Source organism: Macaca thibetana, chromosome 5, assembly GCF_024542745.1.
Source record: "Macaca thibetana thibetana isolate TM-01 chromosome 5, ASM2454274v1, whole genome shotgun sequence".
In the NCBI taxonomy this organism is placed as follows: domain Eukaryota; kingdom Metazoa; phylum Chordata; class Mammalia; order Primates; family Cercopithecidae; genus Macaca; species Macaca thibetana.
This window is the reverse complement of record NC_065582.1, coordinates 138,831,690-138,853,512: the sequence shown is the minus strand read 5'-3', so window position 1 is coordinate 138,853,512 and position 21,823 is coordinate 138,831,690. Positions and strand designations below refer to the sequence as shown.

At 39.2% G+C, this 21,823-nt stretch overlaps 1 protein-coding gene across 9 annotated transcripts in view; it reads right to left on the bottom strand.

Moving 5' to 3' along the window:
- Positions 1–21,823, bottom strand: part of CORIN (corin, serine peptidase) — a 270,543-nt gene that overhangs the window by 49,290 nt on the left and 199,430 nt on the right. For all 9 annotated transcript variants that reach the window (XR_007725852.1, XM_050791596.1, XM_050791599.1 and 6 more), the window contains 5 exons: positions 19,810–19,955; positions 11,750–11,857; positions 3,341–3,454; positions 1,345–1,455; positions 121–250 (listed from right to left, as the gene is read on the bottom strand). Coding sequence is in view for 8 of the 9 variants with exons in the window: in XM_050791596.1 (XP_050647553.1) it covers positions 121–250; positions 1,345–1,455; positions 3,341–3,454; positions 11,750–11,857; positions 19,810–19,955 (609 nt within the window). In the remaining variant the exon portion in view is untranslated. The remainder of the gene's footprint in view (positions 1–120; positions 251–1,344; positions 1,456–3,340; positions 3,455–11,749; positions 11,858–19,809; positions 19,956–21,823) is intronic.

Sequence of the window (21,823 nt, the reverse complement as noted above, 5' to 3'; positions counted from 1 at the left end):
TTTTGAAGTACTCTTTGTTCGAGAGCACTAACTCTCTATGCATCCATAAGGAAGATATTACTGCCAAGTTCCATGAAGCTTTCTGAGAAATTCATCAGTGCTACAAACTACTGACCTTACCCTAAACCCATCTGCTTGCAGGCCAACTGACTGAACATCTCCTGCCAGCCATCTGCACACACATGGTGTTCTGTGGCAGCTCTGTGAACCATCAGAAAGGAAGAGGAGTTCACATTTATAGAGAGGGTCACTAGGGAAAGAAAAGACAGGGGAAACCCTAATTAAAAACATTTCTTCCCATGGAAGCACATAACTTTACATGCCTCTGCTTCATTGGCATACATTCATTTTTATTTTTTTTCATTAACCATTTGATGTGTACCTACCCTGTGCAAATCACTGCCTTCAGTGTGCTAGAGGGCTAAAAAAAAATGTTAGAAATGTTCTCTACCCTCAAAGAACCATAGACTCTAATGAAAGAGACAGGCAGTTCTTAACTTTTCTTGATGAGTCAGAAGACAGCCAGAGCCAGGCCTCATCCCATGAGTTAACCAGGATTTGCATAATTACAAGAAGTGAGTTGTAAATCCATTTCTATCATTTCCTTCAAGAAAGCATATGAGAATGCAAGTGCGTGAGAGGGATGCAAATTTAGGATTAATGTAGTATATGTGTTAATTCCTATTATATAAAGGAGCATCCTCTGTACTTAACCAGCCTCAGGGCACTTATGAAACGCTGCACAATTGATGACAACACACATGAGAATCGTGATTTGGCTGGTTGATGCAAAGGACTGAGAAAGAGCTGAGCGAATGGAAGGAGTGATGAGTGCGGGATGAGGAAATTAATCAAACTCAAGATCACAAACTGCAACACTGGAGGTGCTGGTAGGAGATGTCTTTAATTCCTGTCTGTGTAAGGAGCTAGATAGTTAGAAGTCTTGGACTTAGAGAGTGTAGGGAAGGCAGAGGGGCCACTTGACTATTCTATTCTAGTAGGTATAGATGACAAAAGATTGGCAGACTGTCATTAAATTTATTGAAGTTGGGTTTTCATGAATAATTTTTAAATCCTATTCCAGAAATTATATGATTACAACATTTTGAACAGAAAATGCTTTTCCCTATAATATAAATATTTCAAATAGTGAAGTAGCTTGGTGGGGAAATTTTCTGTGAGTTGGAAATAACACACATAGATCACCACTATCAGCTTTTATAACAGTAAAACAAAATAGATGAACTTGGCCAGTAAAATCCAGGAAGTAATTTAGGATTCATTTAGCTTCAGTGGCTGACAGGCCTGAGAGAGTACAACAGATGGCAGAAACAAGTAGCTCACCACAGTCCCATTCATCTGAACTGTCTGAGCAGTCGGCTTCACCGTCACACCACAGGTTACGTGACACACATGCATGGTTTGCACATTCCAGCTCATCATCTTGGCAAAATGCTGGCATGGGGAACAAAAAGTGAGAAGGAAAGCATTTTAGAAATAAATGTGATTATCACTAACATGCACATCTTCATGTGCCAGTAGAAGCATGGAAAGAAGAAAGTATGTGATCGCGATCGCTGAGACTTCCAAACGGACATGAAAACAGTATAAACAGAATTTGTAAAATATTATTTAATAGACATCAATACACACAAAGAGCATTTAAACAGAATTACTACGTTCAAGTGACTCAATGTTCTGATTCTAACAATCAGACCGAATAAACGGTACTCACAGCAGCAGAAATACCCAAGATCAGAGAACGGGGTTAAAATCTGCATGAGCAGAGCATGAGGGATGAACAGACTGAAGCCACCTTAGAAAGAAAACAATCTCTGTCCACAGAGATGCATAATGGGTTTTTTTTTTTACATCTCTACTATTAAATGACTCTGTGAATCATACACAGTTCTCTTTTGAGTTTTAAAAATTATAGTAAATCTCCTTGATTGCCTACTTAACAACCATTTCCTTTCTTCCTCCTTTTTTTAAGGGAGCCCAATTTCGTTCAGACCCCCACACCCGCCATCCCCAGTTCCAAAGGAAGATCCTGATTAATTTAAGCTGGGCATGGCATTTTTCTGTCTACAGTTTGTTTGTTTGTTTGTTTGTTTTCTGAATACAATTAGTAGTCCAGGAGTAAACATATGCTCTGATATCATAGGCCTTGGCCTGTGGTTGTGTGACTGTGCTTCACAGGACAGCTCCTTCCCAAACTCTGCTGCTGTGCCACGTGCCCTAGTTGGGGACAGGAACAACCTGGAGAAAACAGCATCTTTTTTTTTTTATTGGTTCTCCCTGAATGGTGCTTCTTTTTGCAGTTCAGCTGTTTGTAGCAAGTGTCTTTTCTAACTACACAGAGGCTCCTGACGGCTAGCTGTCACTCTGCCCAAAGTTCACCTGAGCGAATCCCTTAATGATATCTTGGAGATATGAACACGGTCCTTCCTCCTTCCAGGTGGACATGATCAAGGAAGCATGGTGCCCCAGGCGCCCATGGTAATGTCATCTTTTCACCATTGTGGGAGCCAGCCTGAGTTGAAACTGAACTGAAATCACAGACAAGGTACTAAACTGCCACATACAGCCTCAAGAGTCCATCCTACACTTGACTCTTTATATGATCATATAAAACATGTGAGATATATATATATATATATATATATATATGAGATAATAAAAGATAAATGTCTTCATTGTTTGTCATTTCAATTTGGGTTTTTCTGTTTGTTTCTGTTTCATTTATCTATCTGTAGGTAAAACATCTTAAGAGACATAATTATTTTCCGGTTCTAAAAGCAACGGTCATTCATTTAGAAAATGTAGAAAAGAGAGAAAAGCACAAAAATTTAATAATTACACCACCCAAAGACTATAACTGTAAACTTTTAATTATGACTTTCTGATCTTTTTCTGTGTGTGGATATATGTACTTTCGAAACTCAGGACAATAATGCACATAATACTGAATATTTTGTTTTATTCAACTAATGATATAAAAGGAATCCAAGAGAAATTTTTCTTCTCTAATCTAATTTTAATATTTGCATATTATTTTCTTGTACGGTTGTAGTTTATGTTCCCTATTTTTGGATATTTGGAGGTATTTTAATTTTCCCATACTATAAATAATGCCAGAAGAATATTACAGTGTATATATTTTACACATATTTAGTTGGCTTCTTAGAATATGTATTTACAAGTGGAGTTTGATCAAAAGATGTGAAAATACTAAAAGATTTGTATGGATACTTACACATTTTTGGCTTGTATTCAAAATGAGACTTAACTGGTGTTTAAAATAAAAATGCTGTGTTGACAAATTCGCATAAGCACTTACAGCAGTTTTTTTCATCCATGTAATCAGGGCAGTCTGGGAACCCATCGCAGATGACTGTGTGCTTCAAACATTGTTTATTGGATGGACATTCCCAAAGATCTCTCTCTTTACAACCTAGACGGAAGAAAAGGTTATTTGCAATAGACGTGGAGTTGAAAATAATGATAAATTCAATCAATGTAGAAAAACTACACTATAAAGGCATGATGTCGGCTGGGCGCAGTGGCTCATGCCTGTAATCCCAGCACTTTGGGAGGCCGAGGTGGGCGGATCACAAGGTCAGGAGATCGAGACCATCCTGGCTAACACGGTGAAACCCCGTCTCTATTAAAAATACGAAAAAATTAGCCAGGCTTGGTGGCATGTGCCTGTACTCCGGAGGCTGAGGCAGGAGAATCACTTGAACCTGGGAGGCGGAGGTTGCAGTGAGCCAAGATTATGCCACTGCACTACAGTCTGGGCAGAGCGAGACTTTGTCTCAAAAAAAAAAAAGCATAATGTCTTTTTTCTTAAAAAGTTTTGACCCCTGAATACCATGAATAATATAATTTTAAAAGTAGAAATACCCAATAATATTCATATTATAACATAAATTGTATAGCTGACCTAACAGAAGATCAAAAGTGACATACGGGGCCAGGCATAGTGACTCATGCCTGTAATCCCAGCACTTCAGGAGGCTGACGTGGGCGGATCGCTTGAGCTCAGGAGTTGGAGACCAGCACGGCCAAGATGGTGAAACCCTATCTCTACTAAAAAATACAATAATTAGCCAGGCGTGGCGGTGTGTGCCTGTAATCCCAGCTACTTGGGAGGCTAAGGCAGGAGAATCATTTGAACTTGGGAGGTGGGCGTTGCAGTAAGCCGAGATTGCACTACTGCTCTCCAGCCTGGGTGACAGAGCAAGACTCTGTCTCAACAAAAAGAAAAAAAAAAAAGTGACATAGGGGACATGGAGAAAAAATTTAAAACCATACATTAACATTCATCTTTAGCTGTTCCTTTTTCTTTCTGAGTGAAATTGTTGTCAATGCATAAGACTTATCTATAAAATAATATTATGCTTTTAAGCAAATATGCCAAAGTCTAGTGATCTAAATGCATGTCACCTTAAAATGTAATTTCATTCTACAAATCAGGAGGCCACCTGTTTTTTTAGCAAAAGAGGCTCCTTCTATGCCAAACAAAACTAGTTTAAGAGCCAGGTACAAAAGCTATTACTTTATGGTAGTCAGACATCTAAAGTTGGAAACTTCATCAATTAGTAAGAGAAATGAATATAATTTGCACATTAATGTAATAACTTGAACTGTAATTTGCCTATGAAATAGCAAGCACTTGTGATGTATTTAATAAATACCATTGATGATTCATGTGCAGTGCATTTCATATGCCTGCTAAAGTCTGACAAGAGTCTAATATGTTTTGTCATTCCGGTCAGATCCCTGGCCCAGGCCAGGCCGTGAAGTACATGAAGGAAGAGACAATGTGGCAAAAAAATTTGAGTATCCTCCACCCCCTTGGCTAGAACAATGGCTAGCATGTGGCAGGCCCTCAATACGTGTGTGTTTTAAGTAGAACTTCATTTCATGTAAGGAAAAAAATGTCTCTGACTCCCAGGAAAATATAATTTATTTGTCAGTGAAATGCAAAGCAGTGATCAAATAAGAAGTTTCTTCAAGAATGTTATTGTTCATCTGACCTACTACAAATGAGTCAGATACATTTTGTAGATGATTGACTCAGGTTTCTTGGAATCCATTATAAGAAAAAAATTGGTTTTCAAAATTTTCACTAAAAACAATTATAAAAATAAGTGACCCAAAATGCTTACTATAAGCTAAAATTAGATTTAGTGTGTTTCGTCATCCAAAGATATAGGAAATAAATAATGAGAGTCTTTCACTGGCTCATAATCTGGAGTGGTCTTAGGCCCAGGGACATCCATTCCAAGAATTCACAGGGACATTATTTAGAGTTTTCAGCTAGTAAAGGATCCAGACAGCATCTGAAAAGTTCTGACAATAAAAGTCTCCTGAGTTTTGAGAAAGAGCCTGAAATCTGTCCTCTGTGACCCAGCTCCTGCCAAATGCTACAGTCTGCTCATTCTACCAGAGAGCAAAAGACATCAAAAAAGAGGGCTCAACACTCCATGCATGGTGCTGACCCTTCTCCAGAGCTGCTCCTTTGCTCACAAAACACACCACTTGCTAATAGAGAATGAAATAAAATAGCATGCGTTTTTCTGACGATTCCCAAGGCACATTCTTCTTACCAAGGCACATTCTTCTTAAGACTACAAGGAAGAACTTTGACATTTGGAATGAGATGATGAAATACCACATAAATAGATCATCTGGGACAGAAGGCACCCCACAGTGTATCCTCACAAATAATAATAATCATGATAATGAGATAACATGTATTATCCACTATGTATCCACATTCTAGATATTAGCTTTAATTCTTAAAATAACCCTATAATGTCAGCATTATGCTCACCATTTTATAAGTGAGGAAACTAACAGTTAGAGAAATTGAATCCCTCCACATCACAGCTCCACGGAGAAAGATCTGGATGAGATCCAGGTACAAGTCATTAATTGCAGTTCTTTGTAAGATGCGAACATGAAGTATGCATAAGGGGTAGGAGCAGTGGAAGCACAGCTTTAGAGTCAGACAACTGGATTTGAATCCTAGTTCCAAATCTCACTAGCTGTGTGAGCTTGGATAAGTTACTTAACTTCTCCAAACCTTGGTTTCCATAACATCTAAAATACAAATAATAATGCCTGCTTCATATGGTTGCTATAAACATTAAAGGAGTACTCCATACGCATTCATTTTTTACCTCTCCATGTCTTCTCTTTTCTCATAAAAGTTTGCATAACATAATACCTCCTTTGTAGAGTTACAGTGAGCACAAAAGAAGTAGGATAAAAAGAGAGAGACATGAGTTACATGGGGAGACAGTATTATTTTGAGAAGAAACCACTTTCTTTGTAAAGTGACATTTTGGTGCAAATATGTTTTAAATTTATATTCTAAGAGGAAAACGATATGATTCCAAAAAAAATTAAAAACAGGCATGGATGGGATGGGCTGTTTAATGCAGCTGTAGGTTATGAAACCAAATAATTGTCGATGTCAGAATAATAACCTCCCCAGCACAGAGACAATAGCAACAATCAATAATTGAGGATACAGTGTTCCAAAAAAGTGATCAACTCATCTCAGTTTGCCAGGGATTTAACTGATTTGAGCATGACATATCCCTTGTTCCAAAAGATCCCCATCAGTCCCAGGCAAATCAGGTTGACTGGTCACACTAAGTGTGCTAAGCATTCATCTGGGTTTTTTGCTTACTCTGTCTCTCATTTTCACAAAAACTCTGTGAAACAGGCTGCCCTGACAGAGGCAGTCTCCTCCCCCCACTCCGCCCCTAAACTGTTTCTCTATAAAAACAGTTGTCATTACAAATAAAGTCAGCAAATCGACTTAAAGCAGATGCTTTTTGTTCTGTAAGAATCTCTTAGCTATGCAACTATAGAGTAAGTAGGTCCACTCATCCTCTTGAGTTGAGCTGCATGAAATTTTTAAATTCTCACCCTTCGGAGTGGAACCACTCACAAGGAGGAAGGAGACAAGGTAATACTGCATTGGCAAAGGCTGGAACAGTCTGGACTGAGCCATCCTGGACCAGCGTCTGCCCCAGGAAGTGGCTGTGGACGTGACCTTGGAGCAGATCATAGGAGCTGTAACAGCCAGAGTATAGGCCTAACAGGTGTGAAGAGCCTTCTACAGCATGCAGGATCCTGGACAACAGTGCCCCTTCCTTCAAGGCATGGCTGCAAAGGGCTCTGCCTCTGCACCTGCTATAGCTGCTGGAACAGAGGACCTGCCTCCCACTGTGGTCCAGGCCTGACTATCAGGGCAGCAATACCAGCACAGGCCAACCAGCCACCATCCAGCTAGAAAGTTGCAGCAGCCTACCCAATTCCTGAGTCACTTCCTGCTTTTAGCAGTGCCATTTTTATGGCATGCTCTTCACATATGGGTGGCCCAGTCTCCTGTGAAAGAGGCAGGATGAAGGAATGGATGGGACTTTAAATTGCATGGCTCTAATCCTAAAGAGAGAGAATATCCGACTCAAAACCAACACTATCTCCAGGAAAAGACACTATCCATCTACCTGAGTTTACTATGTGAGCCAGGGACCTTGCCCAGCCCATGCTTTAGCCTGACAGGCCAGCCCACTCTCTTTTGCCATAAACAGCTGTCAGAAACAAGGCTATGCTAGACAGGACTCCTTCCCTCAAGGGAGACTGCTGGGGCAGCCTTTGAAAGGAATTGCCTCCTGATTTCCCACCGCCACAGCAGGTGAGTTCCTGGTTATTGTCTTCTGAGATTGAACACGGCATGTTATAAGCATTCCAAGCTGTGGGAGATAACGTGGGTGTTCTCTGCATCTTACCCAGAGAAGTAAAGTGACTGGCCAAATGTCACACAGCCTCTAAGGCTAAGTCAGGATGTAAATTCAAGTCTAAGTCTATGCAGGACACTCTGCCATTCCAGTCTGCCTTCCCAAGACACCACAGAAGACAATGAAATGGTTAACCAAGTATCTAAAGGGAAGGAGAAAATTTGTCCCTTAACATGGAAAATTAAACCCTACTGAGTGATGAGAAATCAATCCTGAAAATTCATCCTGAAAGCACATTTGTGGATATGCCAAAGCTATGGACATAATGACTCTCACTCTTCTGCCAGCTACAGAGCAAAGAGTGGTCTCCTCCCCAAACAAAGAGACACAAAAGCATAGAGGCTGATGGTATTTGGAGTGTTAAGAAAGCCAGTTAAGCCCTTCTGTGAGACAACTCATAGAAATGCTATCCACAAATCCAAAAAGAAAACATACCTTTTGGAAACCCTTTGAAATCAAGCTGTAAAACCCATAAATATCAGAGTCAGATCTTCTAATACAACCTAAGGGGATTCTGACTCGGAGAAATGGCTCAGGTTATATTTAAAGGTTTTATTTTATTTAAGATCAAGAGGAGACCAAAGATAGGTGAAGAACTGGTTTTTTACTCATCTGACGATAAACAGAAAGTCACTTAATGACACTCAGACATTTGTATTGCTGTCAATCTTTTCTCCATATGATGTATACTTTTTTACTTAGAATAGTGATCAGTTAGGAATTTTGATTCTGTGTTAGTGTAATAAAGGATTTTATTTTGACAGTCAATATAAAGCACCTGTTATAGCTACATTTTCATTTAATTGCTCCATTGGGAGTTGCTGTTTGCTTGCATCACAGCCCAGGTACCACCTGCTCTTGTAGCTGACCCAAATCGTGGAGGTAAAGTCTAGCGAGAGATAACCTCCGCTTCACACACTCAAAGCTATACAGTCATATAAAAACTGAACAATATAATCTTTTTGTTGTTTTCCTTAGTTTTCCTTTCTTTGATGTCATTCTTGATCATTTATTTGCCCATGTCTTTCCCTCATGCTCCACTGCATGGCTATCGATGCTTGGAAAACGTTATGTTGAAAATAAACTCATTTATCAAGTTGCTAGTTTTGCAGGCAGCTCCATCTATATCATGTATGCTCAATTACTGACATACCATCAATCCTTAAGACAATGCAGTACTGACACAGTGCAGATTCTGCTCAGCATTCCCCTGTCTCTTAGACTTCCTTCCCATATTGGATTTGTATAATTCATCCCAACACTTGTTGAAATCTTTTCTAGTACTGACATTTTCAACTCTTGTTTACATCAGCAATTACACAATCAAAGCAACCTCAACAGTGAAAATCTACCACAAGAGCTGGAGATATTTAAAAACAATATTACTGATTGCTAAATTCTAATGCATATATTTTAAAAGTGTATTTATAAGCTAAGTGCTTTGGCTACCATGTTTCTCCATTACAAAAGCGCCAAAGAAACAAGAAGTAAAGTTAATTTCTCATACAATATTTATTTTATAACTGAGTTAAATAAGTATTGTTTTGAGGGGAAACTCAATAACCTTGTTGGAAATTCTGAGGGAGCTGCAGATCCATGACAATAAATAGTTAATTGTCCAATTATTGAGTACAGCTCAAACACTTAAGACCACAAGGGACAGAGTAAGTCAGAAAGGCAAGAAGCTTCCGGTGAAACCCAGCTTCGCTGGAGCTGGTGCTTGCTTTACCGGATGGTGTGCCTATGCACATACAAAAACAGAAAGACAAACAGCAAGGAGGCAAACGGAAACAGATGACTTCCTATTAGTCCTCTGTTGAGGCTTCATCAACCTGACTTCCTTATTTGATCTGAAGTGGTGTGTCCTCCCAAATCACTGAACAAGTCCATTCAAATACATGCATGAGTCCCAAAGGGGAACGGAGTATGTAAAGTTTTCTATTGTTAGTCACTTTGGAAAACTTCTCATAAATTAGTACTGCTGGAGCAATTAATTTAACTCCAAAGGTATTATTTCTTACCCACTTTTAACTTTCCTTAACTAGAGCTCTCAATAGTGCTGTCAATTATTTTTAGTTTTTGATAGGGATTAGACAATATATTCTATTATTTTGGTGTGTCTTCAATTGTGTGATTAAAATACTGGTGAAAACCAATTACTTAACTAGAAACCTGATATTTTAGGGTCATTTAAACCCTATACCAATACTATAGTACTTTCAATTTGTTTTTTGCAGAATATGTTCTAGAACCCAGAACTTTTTGTCTTGGTAAGGCTGTTTTGTTTTGTTTTTAACTAAGCTTTTTTATTTCTCAAATATTTCGTCCCCTACAACAAATTTAGGTCTAGCCATCCCAACAAAGTATCATGCAAAATCTTTGAACCATCTAAGATACTCTACTTTAAATTGCATCTCAAATACCATGACCCATCAAAGTCATAGTTAAGTGAACAAATCTAACACATTCTCAATAAATCACTTATATAAGGGATATTCAATGAGTTTTAATTTATTTCTTTACAAAAAAAAACAAACCACAAACAAGCAAACAACAGTAGCTTCTAAAAACACTGTACATTCCTCCATAATAAAATTACCCCAGTCATTGTACCATCATTCTGACAGCTGGGGTTTTCCAGAAGATGCACTCGTCCATATTTATAGGAGCTGAGAGGATTTCAGTTAATTGCTTCTGACATTTTGTCTAGACCAGAAGGGCAACGCTTACCATAGAAAATTCACTTAATGAAGCAAGGCAGTATTTCATACTTCAAAGACCAAAAGAATGAAATGATTTCAAAAGATGTACTGCCTTATGTGTTTTTCATGAAACAGTGTCAATTCCTCTTAAACAGGAAAGGCTAAATAACCAAACCATTCTGTGAATAGATCTGCAATCATTTTGCTTTCCTCAAAAACACTGTTTATTAAAGGCCATTGTCTGACTTCTATTCCCTAATACACTGAGGTTACAAGTACAAAGATTTGCAGGGAAATGTAATTACAATTAAGTCCACTCAAATTACCATTGGGATTTACAGCTTTTCCACTGGCGATTTTGGAAATCAATGGCAGAAATCTCAAGAAGAGTTTTATCCTTTGCCAACAGAGAACAAATAAGAGAGGACATGAAAATGAATCCCAATTAAACTGGGAATGATGGAGTCTGAACTCTGAATGTTGGCGTATGAACTCTGCCTTTGTGCATCTAGATGTCTGCTTACCAACATGGGAAGTATACGCAAAGACACTATTATTCTGACTTTAAAACTGATAACTGTTTTATAATTTAATAATAAAAATAATTCCTTACATTTGTGAGTTGCTTCTCCTTTTAATAAGTGTTTGCAAATATAGTCGTGCCCCTCCACCCTTATCTGCAGTTTCAGTTTCCACGGTTTCAGTTATCCCTGGTTAAGCATGGTCCAAAAAGGTTGGCATAGTACAATAAGATATTTTTTAAGAGAGAGAGAGAAACCACATTCCCATTACTTTTATTTCAGTATATTGTTATAATTGATCCATTTTATTATTGCTGTTATTAATCTCTCATTGCGCCTAATTTATAAATTAAACTCTATCATAGGGACGTATGTGTAGGAAAAAGCATAGTACTGCATATATGGGGTTCCATACAATCTATGGTTTCAGGCATCCACTGGGTGTCTTGGAACGTGTCCCCACAAATAAGGGGGAGGAGTACTGTATGTATCAGGGTTACACAGAAGCGTAATTTAGAGGAAATCAAGAGTTAGGAAAAAGACTTAGAATATATGCCATACTGTTCAATAATTTAAGAAGTAAAGGCATTAGCATTCAATCCTAGTCCTACTATCAGTGAATAGTTTACATTTTTAACACAGTTTCTTATTCTGTTCTAGTTAATACTGTACATTCACGAAAAGTACCATTGCAAATACATACCACAGTTTTCCTCATCACTGTCATCATCACAGTCGGCCTGGCCATCACATCTTCTGGAAGCCAGAACACACCGTCCTGAGCGGCACTTGAAATGACTAGGTGAGCATTCTATTAAAAACAATATTACTGTTAAAGGGCTGAAAACCCAGAAACATCAGCTAATTTACGTATTTACATGTAGGATGTTGTCAAGGAGCTTTTACTGAAGATAAGAGTGGTCTCTTGCAAAGCAAAATAGCCATTTCACTTTGGCATTCTTCTGCCTACCAATCAGCATCTTTCTCCTTCATTCTTGGCCTCATCTCTCCAGATACGCAGTTTAACGTCTATGTATTCCAATGATTAATTCTCTTTCCAAATGGGACAATCCAACAATTGCCAGAGCCTAATATGCCTTGTGGAGTCAGTGCTCCTGACTACCTAGCAGCTCTCAATGTGTCAAAATCATTTCCACAGCCCCATCTTTCCACCTGGCCCACAATTCCATTTCTGTACTTAACGATCCTGTGTTGCCATGGTCCCCAAATGTTTTTTACTTGAAGGAACCAAGGTTTAATGTTCACCTTTGCATTCAGAATCCCTAGTATAAAAGCATCCATACATAATGGGCTCTGTGAGTAAAGTACAGTTTAAGAAACACCAGAGTACTAATTAAACTCATCTCTGAGTTCATTATTTTTAATTTTAAAATGATTTTTTTTGAGGGGGAGATGGAGCAAGATGGCCAAATAGAAGCCTCCACTAAGTGTCCTTTATGCAGGAACACCAACCTGAACAACATCCACACAAAAAAGCACCTTCATAAGAACTAAAATTCATATGAGCAATCATAGTACCTGGTTTTAAATTCAGATAATTAAAAAAGGCACTGAAAAGGGTAGGAAAGACAATTTTGAATCACCAACACCACCCTACCCCCATTCCCCAGCAAGAGCTGCGTAGTACAGAGAATCTGTGCACTTGTGGAGTGATTGTGGGACTTTGCTTTGGAACTCAGTGGTGCCCTGTCACAGCAGAAAGCAATACCAGGCAGAGCTCAGTCAGTGCCCATGCATGGAGGGAGCATTTAGACCAACCCCAGCCAAAGGGGAATCACCCATCCCAGTGGTCAGAACTTAAGTTCTGGCAAGCCTTACCACCACAGGCTAAAGTGTTTGGGGGTCCTTAATAAATTTGAAAGGCGGTCTAGCCCACAAGGACTGCAATTTTTGGGCAAGTCCTGATGCTGTGCTGGGCTTGGAGACAGTGGACTTGGGGGCATGCAACCTAGTGCATGCCGCAGAGTGGCCAAGATAGTGCTTGTGCCACCCCTTTCCCAACCCCAGGCAGGCACAGCTCGCAGCTCAGAAAGAGACTCCTTTCTTCTGCTTGAGGACAGGATAGGTGAGAGTAAAGGGGACTTTGTCTTGTAACTTGGATATCAGCTTAGCCACAGTAGAATAGGGCATCAGGCAGAGTCCTGTCCAAGGCCCCCATTCCAGGCCCTAGCTTCCAGACAACATTTTTAGACCTATCTTCAACCAAAAGGGAACCCACTGACTTGAAGAAAAGGACCCAGTCCTGGCAAGATTAGTTACCAGCTGACTAAAGAGCCCTTGGGCCCTGAATTATCAGCAGCAGTACTCAGGCAGTACTTGTTGTGAGCCTTCGGTGAGATTGAAATGTGCTGGCTTCAGGTATGACTGAGCACATTCCTAGCTGTGATGGCTACAGGGAGAAACTCCTGCTGGAGAACAGGAGAGGGAAGGGTAAAATGAATTTTGTCTTGCAGCTTAGGTACCAGGCTCGGCCACAGCGGGGTAGAACATCAAGTGAACTCTTGGGGTCCCTAATTCTAAGCCCTGGCTCTTGGATGACATTTTTGGATGTGCCCTGAGTCAGAGGCCAGCCCACTGTCCTGAAATGAGAGTCCCAGGCCTGGCAGCATTCACCACAGGCTGACTGAAGAACCCTTGGGCCTTGAGTGAACTCTTGTGGTATGGTAGTACTTGTCATGGACCTGGGGTTGTAGTGATCATGAGGAGAGACCACTACCATTCTTCCATTACCTGTTTGTGGGAAGCGGAAGAGTGAGAACTTTGACTTGTGGCTTGGGTGCCAATGCTGCAGAAATTCAAAGGATCATTAGAGGCTACTATGAGCAACTATATACGAATAAATTGGAAAACCTATGAGAGATTAATATATTCCTAGAAATATACAACCTACTAAGATTGAACCATGAAGAAATCTAAAATCTGAAAAGAACAATAACAAGTAATGCTATTTAAGTAATAATTAAAAGTCTTTCAGTGGGGGGGAAAAAAGCCTATACCCAATGGCTTCACTGCTGAACTTTGCCAAATATTTAAAGAAGAACTAGTACCAACTCTGCTTAAACTATTCCAAAAAATAGAGGAGGAGGGAATACATCCAAATTCATTCTATGAAGCCAGTATTACCCTGATACCAAAGTTAGACAAAGACACATCAAAAAAAGAAAACTACAAGTCAATCTCCCTGATGAACATTGACGTAAAAGTCCTCAAGAAAATACCAGCAAACTGAATTCAACAACACATTGAAAGGTCATTCATCATGACCATTTAGGATTTGGTTTTGTTTGTTTGTTTGTTTGTTTGTTTGTTTGTTTGTTTTCTTGAGATGGTTTCGCTCCTGTCGCCCAGGCTGAAGTGCAGTGGCATGATCTTGGCTCACTGCAGCCTCTGCCTCCCAGGTTCAAGCAATTCTCATGCCTCAGCCTTCCGAGTAGCTGGGATTACAGGTGCCCACCACCATTCCCAGTTAATTTTTGTATTTTTAGGAGAGACAGGTTTTTACCATGTTGGCCAGGCTGGTGTTGAACTCCCGACCTCAGGTGATCCACTCGCCTCGGCCTCCCAAAGTGGTGGCATGACAGGCGTGAGCCACTGCTCCTGGTGACCATTTAGGATTTACAGGAGTGATGCAAAGATGATATAACATATGGAAATCAATCAATGTGATATATCATATCAACAGAACGAAGGACAAAAAGCATAGGATCATTTCAGTTGATGCATTTGAAAAAATTCAACATCCCTTCCTGAAAAAAATTCCCTCAAAAAACTGGGTAAGAAGGAACATACCTCAGCAAAATAAAAGCCATATTTGACAGACCCACAGTTAGTATCAAACTAAATGGGGAAAAACTGAAAGCCTTATCTCTAAGATCTGGAACATGACAAGGATACCCACTGTCACCACTGTTATTCAACATAGTAATAGAAGTCCTAGCTGAAGCAGTCATAAAAGAGAAAGAAATAAAGGGCATCCAAATTGGAAATGAAGAAGTCAAATTATTCTTGATTGCAAATGATATGATCTTATATTTGGAAAAACCTAAAAACTCCACCAAAAAGCTATAGAACTGATAAACAAATTCAGTAAAGTTGCAAGATACAAAATCAACAGGCAAAAATCAGTAGCATTTCTACATGCCAACAACAAAAAATCTGAAAGAGAAACCAAGAAAGTAATCTCATTTACAAAAGCCGCAAATAAAATAAAATACCTGGAAATTAACTTAACCAAAGAAGTGAAAGGTCTCTGTGATAAAAACCATAAAACACTGATGAAACAAATTAAAGAGGACATAAAAAATGGAAAGATAGTCCATGTTCATGGATTGGAAGAATCCATATTGTTAAACTTTCCATACTATGTGTATTAGGCCATTCTTGCATTGCTATAAAGAAATACTAGATGCCACGTAATTTATAAAGAGGTTTATTTGGCTCATGGTTCTGCAGGCTTTAAAGGAAGCCTAGAGTCTGCTTGGTTTCTAGACAGGCCTCATGAAGCTTACAATCATGGCAGAAGGTGAAGGAGGAGCAGGAACGTCACATGGCAAAAGCAGCAACAAGAGAGAAAGAGAGAGTTGGAGGTAGGCACCATGACTAGATCTCCTGTGAACTCAGAGTGAGAGATGGCTCAAGCCATTCGTGAAGGATCTGCCCCCATGATCTAAACACCTCCCACCAGACCCTACCTCCAACACTAGGGATTACATCTCAACATGAGGTTTGGGTGGGGAAAAATATCCAAACTATGTCATTCTGCTCTGCCCCTTCCCAAATCTCATGTCTTCTTCACATTTCAAAATACAATATCCCTTCTCAATAGCTCCGCCAAAGTCTTCACTCATTCCAGCATTGACTCAAAAGTCCCAAGGCCCAAATTCAAAGCCTTATCCTAAATCAAAATAAGTTCCTTCTACCTATGAGCCTGTAAAATCAAAAGAAAGTATTTACTTCAAAGATACAACAGCTGTACAGGCATTGGGTAAACATTCCTATTTCAAAAGGGAGAAATTGGCTAAAAGAAAGGGGCTACAGGCCCCATGCAAGCCCAAAACCCAGCAGGGCAGTCATTAAATCTTAAAGCTCCAAAATAATCTCCTTTGACTACATATCCCGCATCCATGGCACACTGGCACAGGGGTGGGCTCCTAAGGCCTTGGGCAGCTCTGCCCCTGTGACTTTCCAGGGTTCAGTCCCCATGGCTACTTTCACAGGTTGTTGAGTGCCAACAGCTTTTCCAAGCAAAGGGTGTAAGCTGCCAGTGGATCTACCATTCTGGAGTCTGGAGTGCAGAAGCCAACTTCCCACAGCTCCATGAAGCAGTGACCACTGGGGACTCTGTGTGGGGGCACCAGCCCCATGTTTCCCCTCTGCACTGCTCTGACAGATGTCCTTTGTGGGGGCTCCACCCCTGCAGCATGCTTCTGCCTGGGCACCCAGGCTTTCTCATACATCCTCTGAAATCTAGGCAGAAGCTACCAAGCCTCATGCACTTTTGCTCTCTGTGCACCTTCAGGCTTAACCCCATATAGAAACCAAGAGGCTTATAGCTTCCATTCTCCAAAATGGCAGCCTGAGCTGTACATGGGCCTCTTTGTGCCATGGCTAAAGGTAGAGTGGCCTGGATGCAGGCAGCAGTGTCCCGAGGCTGCAAAAGGCAGTGGGGACCTGGGCCTGGCCCATAAAACCATTCAGTCCTCCTGGCCTTAAGGCCTGTGATGGGAGGGGCTGCCTGGGAGATCTCTGAAATGCCTTCAAGGCATTTTTCCCATTATCTTAGTTATTAGCTCTTTGCTCCCTTTTGGTTATACAAATTTCTTTAGCAATTCAGCCTGCTTGAATTCCCCTACTGAAAAAGCTTTTTGTTTCTTTACCACATAGGTAGGCTGCAAATATTCCACACTTTTATGCTCTGCTTCCCTTTTAACTGTAAGTTTCAACTTTAAGTTATTTCTTTGCTCCTGTATCTGAGCACAGGCTGTTAGAAGCAGCCAGCCTATGTCTTGAACACTTTGTTGCTTAGAAATTTCTTTCATCAGGTACCCTAAATTTTCACTCTCAAGTTCCAACTTCAACATATCCTTAGGGCATGAACAGAATGCAGCCAAGCTTTTTTCTAACACACGACATGGGTGAACCTTTGCTCCCATTCCCAATTAGTTCCACATTTCCATTTGAGATCTCATCAGCCTGGCCTTCACTATCCATATCACTATCAGAAATTTGGTCACAATCACTTAACCAATTTCTAAGAAGTTCCAAACTTTCCCTCATCTTCCTGTCTTCTTCTGAGCTCTCCAAACTCTTCCAACCTCTGCCTATTACCTTGTTCCAAAGCTGCTTCCACATTTTCAGGTATCTTTATAGCAATGCTGAACTTCTAGTACCAATTTTCTGTGTGAGGCCATTCTCGTGTTGCTATAAAGAAATATCTGAGACTGGGTAATTTATAAAGAAAAGAGGTTTAACTGACTCATGGTTCTGCAGCCTTTACAGGAACCATGGTGAAGACATCTGCTCAGCTTCTATGAAGGCCCCAAGAAGCTTACAGTCACGATGAAAAGCAAAAGGGGAGCAGGCACGTCACATGGTAAAGAAGGAGCAAGAGAGAGAGTAGGGGAAGAGGTATTGTCGCACTTTTAAATGACTACATCTCATGTGAATGCAGAGCAAGAGTTCATTTGTCGCTAAGGAGATGACCCAAACCAATCCCTAGGGATCTGCCCCCATGATCCAAACACCTCCCATCAGGCCCCACCTCCAACATTGGGGATTACATCTCAACATGCAAGGACAAATATCCAAACTATATCACTATGTAAAGCAATCTATACATTAAATATAATCCCTATTAAAATACCAATGACATTCTTCACAGAAATAGGAAAAAAGTCCTAAACTTCATATGGAACCACAAAAGACTCAGAATAGCCAAAGCTATCCTGAGCAAAAAGAACGAGAGGAATCACATTACCTGACTTCAAATTATACTACAGAGCTATAATAGCCAAAACAGAATGGTACTAGCATAACAACAGACACATAGGCCCAGGGAACAGAAGAGAAAACTGAGAAAAGAACTCATACATCTACAGTGAATTCATTTTCAACAAAGGTTTCAAGAACATATACTAGGGAAAGGACAGTCTCTTCAATGAATGGTGCTGAGAAAACTGGATATTCATATGCAGAAGAATGAGATTAGACCCCAATCTCTTGCCATATACAAAAATCAAATCAAAATGAATAAAGACTTAAACCTACAACTTCAAACTATGAAACTACTAGAAGAAAACATTGGGGAAACTTTCCAGTACACTGGACTGCACAAAATTTCTTATGTGATATTGCATGAACACAGACAACCAAAGCAAAAATGGACAAATGGGATTACATAAAGTTAAAAGCTTCTGCAAAGCAAAGCAAAGTAAAGAGACAACCCACAGAATGGGAGAAAATATTTGCAAAATATCTATACGATAAGGGATTAATAACCAGAATATATAAAATGCTCAAACAACTCTATAGAAAAAAAGACTAGTAATTTGATTTAAAAATGGACAAAAGATCTGAATAAACATATCTCAAAAGAAGACATACAAATGACAAACAGGTATATGAAAAGGTGCTCAACATCACTGACTATCAGATAAATGCAAATCAAAACTACAATGAGATATCATCTCACCCAAATTAAAATCTCTTATATCCAAAAGACAGACAATAACAAATGCCAGCAAGGATGTCAAGAAAAGGGGATCCTCACCCACTATTGGTGAGAATTCAAATTAGTGCAACTATTAGGGAGAACAATTTGGAGGCTTCTCAAAAAACTAAAAGTAGACCTACTATATGACCCAGCAATCCCACTGCTAGGTATATACCTAAAAGAAAGGAAACCAGTATATAGAAGAGATATCTGCACTCCCATGTTTGTTGCAGCACTATTCACAATAGCCAAGATTTGGAAGCAACCCAAATGTCCATGAAAAGATGAATGGATAAAGAAACATATATGCAATTTAGTATGATTCAGCCTTAAAAAAGAATGAGAGCCTGTCGTTTGCAACAACGTGGATGAAAGAAGACGTCATTGTGTTACGTAAAATAAGCCAGGCACAGAAATACAAACTTCTTATGTTCTCACTTATTTGTGGGAGCTGAAAATTAAAACAATTGAAGTCATGGTGATAGAAAGTAGAGCAATGGTTGCCCATGTCTGCGAAGGGTAGTGGTGGGGGAAAGCAGGATTGGTTAATTGGTACAGAAATATAGTTAGATAGAATGAATAAGATCTAGTATTTGACAGCACAACAGAGTGACTAGAGTCAACAATAATTTGTTGTACACTTAAAAATAACTAAAATTGTTTGTAACACAAAGAAAGGATAAATGTTTGGGGTGATGGATACCCCATTTACCTGATGTGATTATTATGCATTGTGTGTCTGTATCAAAATATTTTAGGTACCCCATACATATATACACCTGCTATGTACCCACAAAAATAAAAGAATAGAAATAGCAAATGACTTCATTTTTAAAATGAATGCAATATCTAACAGACGGGTGCCGAATTCTTCAATGCAATCAAGTTCACAAATTCACTCACCTAAGCAGCCTGATTGGCCACTAAATAGAAAACAAACAAACAAGAAACCATAAATAGAAGAAGTTGAAAAGGTAGCTAACATGTTCATCCATGTTAAATACCCTGCTGTAATTAATTTTAAAATTAACCTTCCACATATTCATCAGGCATCAGGCAGGTTTGATTGTCTGAATTTTCCTCTGGAAATTGACTGCAATCTGTGTCTTCAGGCCACTGTAGGCCCACAATCCCAAGAACAGACTCACAGCGTTCTTTGGAGTGCTCACACAATGCTCTAGATGAACAAGAAAAACAAAACATTAGAAGCAGAATTAGCTCCATCTGAGACAGATGTTATGAATTTATGTCAAGTTTTAAATTCTGTGTGTGTGGCATGTATAGTGGGTGTATGGATATAAAAGATGCACATATATATGATAGGTATTTGGGAAACCAAAACAAGTAATATCTCTGTAAAGAGTATACATTCCAGCACCACACTTTCGCCAGAAGAAACTTTATTGCAGAAATAGCTCTAAAGATGTTTCCAGGACACAGATTCCCTTCTCCACATTGCCTTTCTCATTCTCTCTTCTGTCTTTGAAGCAGACACATTCTCCAACCTTTTGTTCCAAACAGGGAAGTCTCCAACATCACTTTGGATAGTTTGCCACCAAAGTCATTGAATCTATTCATCAACCTCATCCTCAGAGATCTCCCCCTCTGCAGACCAGCCCTGTGAGCCATCTCATGTGCCACCCTAGCTTGCCTAAGGCATTGCCTCCCTTACTTCAGCTTCCATCAATATTGTTGAAAAACTTAGGACTCCTCTCAAGCCCACTTATGTTGAGCTCGAGTCAGTTAAAGTGTTTGTTTTTTGTTTTAAAGAAATGATATACTAACTATTGTATCATGCACTTTCAGGGGTGTTACGTCTTTTATCCCCAGAATATTTTTAGGCTAAGGTATCAGTGTGCCTCACAGAAGATTTCTTTACTTCTTTTTTTACTTCTTATGGAAAAAATTATGATTTTTGTCTCAATATAGTACTAAGAAATTAGTTACATAGTTTAAAAAAAAAAAAAAACCTAACCAAAGTAAGTTCCTAGGCCAATACTCTCTTAATGGACTCAAATGCATGCTTACGTCTCAAAAGTTTCAAATTTTGTACGTTAATTCAACCAAGTTCTCATTTTTAAGGTAAAATGGGAGACAGATGTTCCAGAAAGGCCAGCTCCAGTCTTGCCCAAAACTGGTAGAGAAAGTGTAACAATCAAATGAGGAAGTTTCAAAGAAAATTCTTTCTAGGTTTAAGTCTGGACAAAGCTCAGCATAACTCAACACCAGGAATTTGGGGTAAAGATAAAGCCGTGGTATTCCTATGTTAGGTCAGGAAAGATGGAAAGTTCAATAGTTGATAACTGTCTGTTGAACTAACTAGCTTTGTTGCAGATTTATAAAAAATGTATGTAACTCAATTGTGGCTGCTATTTTAAATTAGTCATATTTATACAGAAGACTGTATAGTGCCTGACTCTACCACTTCCTATTTTTTTCCGTAAAATAGAAATTACAACAACACACAGCAGCACAACTCCAGGGGGCGGTGTTCTTATCATAGTCCTTATAGTGCCCAGCCGTAGGCAGCACCTCTGATGATACACACCTCACTCAAAAGGTTATTTTGAGTACACTCCTAACAATCCTCAAGTATTTAGCCCATTGTAAGGACTTGATAATGTCAGATTTTTCAATCTCATAGCTAAAATATTCAATGTTAAAATTAATAAACAGACCTAGCAAAAGCAGGCAAAAGCAACTACGTATCACTTTATGAGCTTATTAGCATATTATTCAAAAATTTCTTATAAACAAATATCAAAATATAAAATTCACAGTGATAGACACTGAAAATGAAAGATGTATGGGTGAACCTGAAAAAAAGAAATAAAGTTATCTAAAAGAAATTTACCAAAATTTTGATTGAACAACACTTCACAATCATGCTTATCTTAGGCATTTTAATATGGAACTTAAGCCCTGAAATTATAAATTATATCTGGATATAAATTCACATTTCCATTTACAGCAGAAAGTGCTGCTTTAGGGAAATTTTTATCTACATATGAAAAGAAAGTCAAATGCCAGAAATTGTTAAGCACT